This window comes from Hippocampus comes, unplaced genomic scaffold (genome assembly GCF_001891065.2).
Source record: "Hippocampus comes isolate QL1 unplaced genomic scaffold, H_comes_QL1_v1.1 scaffold125, whole genome shotgun sequence".
Lineage (NCBI taxonomy): Eukaryota > Metazoa > Chordata > Actinopteri > Syngnathiformes > Syngnathidae > Hippocampus > Hippocampus comes.
In genome coordinates this window covers 982,408-987,881 of record NW_017805453.1, presented here as the reverse complement: position 1 = coordinate 987,881, position 5,474 = coordinate 982,408, and the positions used below count along the sequence as shown (strand labels likewise).

Below are 5,474 nucleotides of genomic sequence, written 5' to 3'. Positions count from 1 at the left end.
CGACACGAGACTCACTGCAACACGTTCGAATTGCATCGTGTCGATGTGCATAGGCTACTTTACACACACACACACACACACACACACACACACACACACACACACACACACACACACGCACGCACACACATACACACGCACGCACACACATACACACGCACGCACACAAAACTTTGTTTCTATCAGTTATTCAAACAGTTTTCGATTACTCTTGCTACAATTTCTCCACCTTTTCAAATCATTAGAAATCAAAACAAATCAGGACCTGTTTTCACATTCCAAAAGTTCCCAGTCGTAGAATTCTACATTCTTCACGCCACACATCATTCATTCACAACGAGACGGTCAAAAACGTTCCGTATTATTCTCATTCCAAATCCAATCCTATTCAGATCATTCGGAACATGCTGAGAACAATTTCCGTATTCCAAGAATGTCCTCCTTCACATATTTTCACAGTAAAATTGATAATACAGTACATAATTCTGTCCCGCAAATCACGCTTTTCCCCAATTCCATGTCTCATTGTAAAATTTCCCAAATGTCAAAATTTTGCAATAGAATTGCCACATTTCAGAGATATTTTACTGAACTCTTTCCCACTTCCATATTTCGTGACCAATTCAAACTATTTTATATTCTGAGAATTCTCACGTTCCCTAAATTCTACACTTTTCACAGTACAATTCCCACAATTTCACTGTTCACACAATTAAATGATGTTTTACATAATCCCCCCTTCCACATTTCTTGACCAAGTTAAACACTTTCAGGTTCAAATTATTAAACTTACTCGGAACATCTACAAAAAAAAATCAAATCAAATTCCCTAAATTCCCAAATTTTCTCAATAAAAATCCTAATTTAAGACATACTAACACCACGCTTTACATTTCTTGACCAATTAAAACCATTGCAAATTCAAAAATTGACCTCATTCAGGCCATCTGAGGAACTATTTGCAGTTCCAAAATTTCTATTAAAAAAAAAAAAAGAAAATGTCCAAATTGAAAAGGATATTACATATAGGCTACTAAACGTTTATTATTCACTCGTGTTAGCACTTTTCTGAACAGATTAAAACATTAGAAGTCTCACATTGTACATTTCAACATTAATTTCTCAGCATTTCAGTTCAGCTTCAGCTTTTCAACATTGTCTAGTTTTGGTTTGTTGAGGGGGCACAAGTTTCATTCATTGTACAATGACTCATAGGGGCACATAATATTGTCAGATTAAAAATAAATGTGTGTGCTACAGCATTCACATTTCTTATATCTGTTCCCCACAAATTTTAAAAGGAGTTGCAACAAAATAATGATGAGTATGAGATAATGAAAAAATATATAAATGCAAAAAAAAAAAATCCATAAAAATGTATTTGCTACATATTTTAATCCGAGATGCAAAATTATTCCTGTTACTGTGCAATTTTTTGGGGCATTACATTTTTTCCATTAAAAAAAAATTCAAAACATATGCTCTTTGTCAAAATGATGGATGACATGATTTGCAAATCGCCAAATCCAAATATCCTGTCGCTTAGTCTGGGGATTAAAAAACATGTGAGTAAAGAATATGTCTGAGCATATGCACCCGCCTCTTTACCTCGACGGATGTATTCTTGTAATACATACAAAAGAAAAATATTACAATATTTTACGTGTCTAATGACGCCTTTTCGTGCACTTGGACGTCAGCGTGTCATTTGCAAATGAGTCCACAGGGCGGAGACTGACGTAGGCGGAGAAAGAAGAAAGGGCGGGACTTCCGGCGACCGCAACCTCACAACCGACATGTCAACAACATGCGGGAGTCCAGCAGAGAAACACAAACTGAGGATGGGAGAAGGCACGAGCCACAAACACAGCGACAAAACAGGGCGTCACACAACATCGTGTCTACTATCTCTTGGTTGGTAGATGACAACCTCACACTTGTGCGGGTAGGAACCTCCTGAACGCCGAAGTCGTACAACAATATGGTTCTTCCACTGGGGTTGTAGACAACATGCAAGCTCTACACATTCGAACCATTTGTGCACAACTTCATGCATTCTGTTTTTTGTGACAATGTCTCGATCATAACACACCTCTTGTCTCACAAACAGAGCATAAGTGGCGGGCTTGCTCTTGCTGGGGTGATTCTAATTGCAAGGAGCATCAAACTGGTAAGAGTTCAACCTGTCACAAGAGTTCACACAGCAGCTTCATACACACAGCAGAGCGGTCCACAAGTTGTGGTAACATTTACAGTCCAACCAGGATTTTCTGGAAAAATGTGACACCGAAGTCTACTTCGAGTGCAGACCACGTGGGACATTATGCAAATCTAGCAACCTGGCCGACTTGTCACACAAACGTTTGCCGAGCCCTTATATAAAGGATGAACACATAAGGACTGAACCTGAAGCAAATTCATCCACTTTAAATTGTTTCCAATGGGTAAGTGTTTTTTAAAATGAGAACAACTTGGAAATTAACCAAAATCATGGAACAGATTGAGTTCAACTTTTGAGATTCCGCTGTAATTGATTGCAACCATTTCAAAAAGGAAGTCATTGACTGGGAAGCCTAACTTCCTTAAATAAAATTCCTGACATAGATACATAATCAAGTTCTGTATCTATGCCAGGAAAAGCCTACTAGAACATCTAAACATTACAGGTTAATAGGCGGTGTTTTAAATGTTGGCAGGTTTGTGCTGACTCCCATTTAACATAAGCTTGAATGTCTGTGTTAATTCTGAAGACAGCCACATTCATAGTTATAAGAGTGTGTGCACACTTCTGCTACTACATCATCTCTGTTTAATTTTGCTTCCCCTCACAAAAAGTTAACTTATTTTTTCAATTGACCTGTACAGGCTATCGCTCACAATAATTGGCGGAAAACATTTTGAAATGATTGATATTAGTCTCATCTTTTTATATCACAAAAACCTGGCATCTAAGGTGTGTAAAGGTTTTAAATCTCCTGTAATGGTCTCTTCCTCAGATCACCAAATTTCAAGCAGTGTCTGAAATTCCCGCTCGTTTCGTGGAGAACAACGTCAGCCTCCGCGGGAGAGTTCATTCCGTCAAGGAGCAAAGCCTCCAAGTGGAACACGTGCCTATTTCTCTGCCTCTGTTGTCACCTTTACTCACCAAACACAAAGGTCATCCGTATGACATGACACGACACCATCAATTTAATGTGCCAGAAACACTGGTAAATGCAAAGCATCAAATCCACAGACTCATTTTGTCTCTCAGTATGATTGCCTAATGTAGGAACATCAGCTTCCTCTTCTCATGTCACTGTGACATTTCTAGTGTGTATTCAGCACATTAGTTCAATTACCAAATCATGGCTAGTGTCATTTTATATGTGTGTGTGTGTGTGTGTGTGTGTGTGTGTGTGTGTGTGTGTGTGTGTGTGTGTGTGTGTGTGTGTGTGTGAGTGTCTTTATTTACGTATGCGCTCCATCAACATCGTGAAGGACAAACTGGACTATCACGCCATAAAAACTGCTGACTGTTCAGATGTGCCTGTCATGCACCGCAACCAGGACGAACTGCACGAGACTACACATGTGTTCCTTATATACCAGTTGCAACAATGACTACGACAGTGAACCTCCACTATTCACCAGGGATAGCGACCGAACCCTGTCGCAAATACTGTAATAGCAATCCACAAATATGGTGGTGACTTGACATACGAGTGCCTTGACTTAACTTGATACAGTTTTTAATTCATATAAACTGCCTCTGATTGACCCCAAATAAGGTTACTCTAGTTGTAAGCAGGGCTACCATAGTTTTGGGTTTCTCATTTTATTTTTTGATTTCATTTTTACTAGTTCAAATTCAGTTATGATAATAATAATAAACCTTGATTTGTCTCACAATGGAGACATTCCCAATTTACAGCAGCAAAGTTATGAAAGGAAGTAAGTAGAAGAACAAAAAGTACAGGAGCTGCTGTAAAGGCAGCCACGCTCGCTGCTCCATCTTGAAGTCATAATAACATTAATTACCGGTAGCTATTTTTAAATGTTTAAATTTAAAATTTTTTATCGTTTACTTTTAAATGCCTTGTTTTAGTTTAGTTTTTATTAGTATTTATATTAGTTTTAGTTGTTTTTTTTTTAAGATGGTATATTCCTTGTATGTCTGTTTTAAAAAAAGGTCACAGTGTCATAATTACATAAATTGAATAATTGAAACAAATAACAAGCAGATGAAGAACCCTATTCAAATAAAATACTGGTAGTATATAACCGGTCGCAGACGTTGAAGTGCAATAAATGCGCTGCGTTGGCATGAATGGATGGATAGATAGATGAGATTGATATTTCTACACTATGAATATATTTTGTTAAATTCCCAGTAAATAAAAAAAAAAATTAAGAACAGTAAAAATTGTGGTGTAGGCCCTTGTCCAGTTTCTGTACTTAAATGTTGTGTTCATTTGTCTGGTCAGGTGTACCCTCCTCACCCTTGCTTGTGAACCTGGCCGGCGTGGATCTGACGGCAGATGGCAAGTTATGGCTGCAGAGGAGCGTACTTCCCACTCAGACGGTGTGGTTGCAGCTAATTAGCCGACAAGACGACACGTTGCACTGTTTTGTGACCCACAACAAGGTGAGCTTTTCTTTTCTCCCATCAAATAACCCAAACCATGTTTGATCTACTTGTGCTCCCTCTGTTGTCCAGCAGGGGTCGTCCTGGGGCCGCTCAGTGAACGAACAGGCCCTGAGTCTGGGTCTCGCCCGCACTGCTCCGGTCACTGGCCTCTCGCCAGACACTCGCTTATACTGGCGTCTGCACAAGCGGCTGCACAGGGCAGAGGTCAAAGCCGAGAAGAAGCGTTTGGGTCTGTGGAAGGAGGAGAGCCAATGGAAAAGGGTCGTCAAGATTGTGCGGCACAATGCATTATTTCGACTGATACGGAGGATCTTTCGGAAGACCTGATGAGTAGATACAACCTCTTTGTTTTGTTTTTCTTTTGTGAATTACTTTACATTTAAAGTAAATTCAATCCATGTTAAATTCTGGTCACAGTTAATAATGCCAGCAAATGAGAAACATCAAACATTCAGTCAAATGTTTGACTGAATTATCCATTCGTCCATTTTCTAATCCACTTATCCCCACGAGGGTCGGAGGCATGCTAGAGCCTATCCCAGCTGTCTTCGGGCAGTAGGCGGGGGACACCCTGAACTGGTTGCCAGCCCATCGCAGGGCACACATAGACGAAAAACCATTTGCACTTAGAATCACATCTAGGGACAATTTAGACTGTTCCAATAACCTGTCATGCATGTTTTTGTAATGTGAGAGGAAACCGGAGTACCCGGAGAAAACCCACGCAGGCACGGCGAGAACATGCAAACTCCACTCAGGAAGGCCAAAGCCGGAATCGAATCCTGCACCTCTGCACTGTGAGGTGGACGTGCTAACGAGTCTACCCCCATACCGTCCTTGACTG

At 40.0% G+C, this 5,474-nt stretch overlaps 1 protein-coding gene across 2 annotated transcripts; it reads left to right on the top strand.

Annotated features, from left to right (window-relative positions):
- The first annotated feature begins 1,745 nt into the window (after positions 1-1,745).
- c18h3orf33 (c18h3orf33 homolog (H. sapiens)) lies at positions 1,746-5,031 on the top strand. 2 transcript variants are annotated; one of them, XM_019874397.1, is made up of 5 exons: positions 1,746-1,945; positions 2,111-2,170; positions 2,997-3,156; positions 4,467-4,627; positions 4,700-5,031. In XM_019874397.1, exons 1-5 carry the CDS (start codon positions 1,808-1,810, stop codon positions 4,955-4,957), a joined length of 777 nt encoding a protein of 258 aa, XP_019729956.1. In that variant the 5' UTR covers positions 1,746-1,807; the 3' UTR covers positions 4,958-5,031. The 2 variants fall into 2 exon arrangements, with proteins under 2 accessions (XP_019729956.1, XP_019729957.1); XM_019874398.1 differs by having other exon boundaries at positions 1,747-1,945; positions 4,703-5,031.
- The last annotated feature ends 443 nt before the right edge of the window (positions 5,032-5,474 follow it).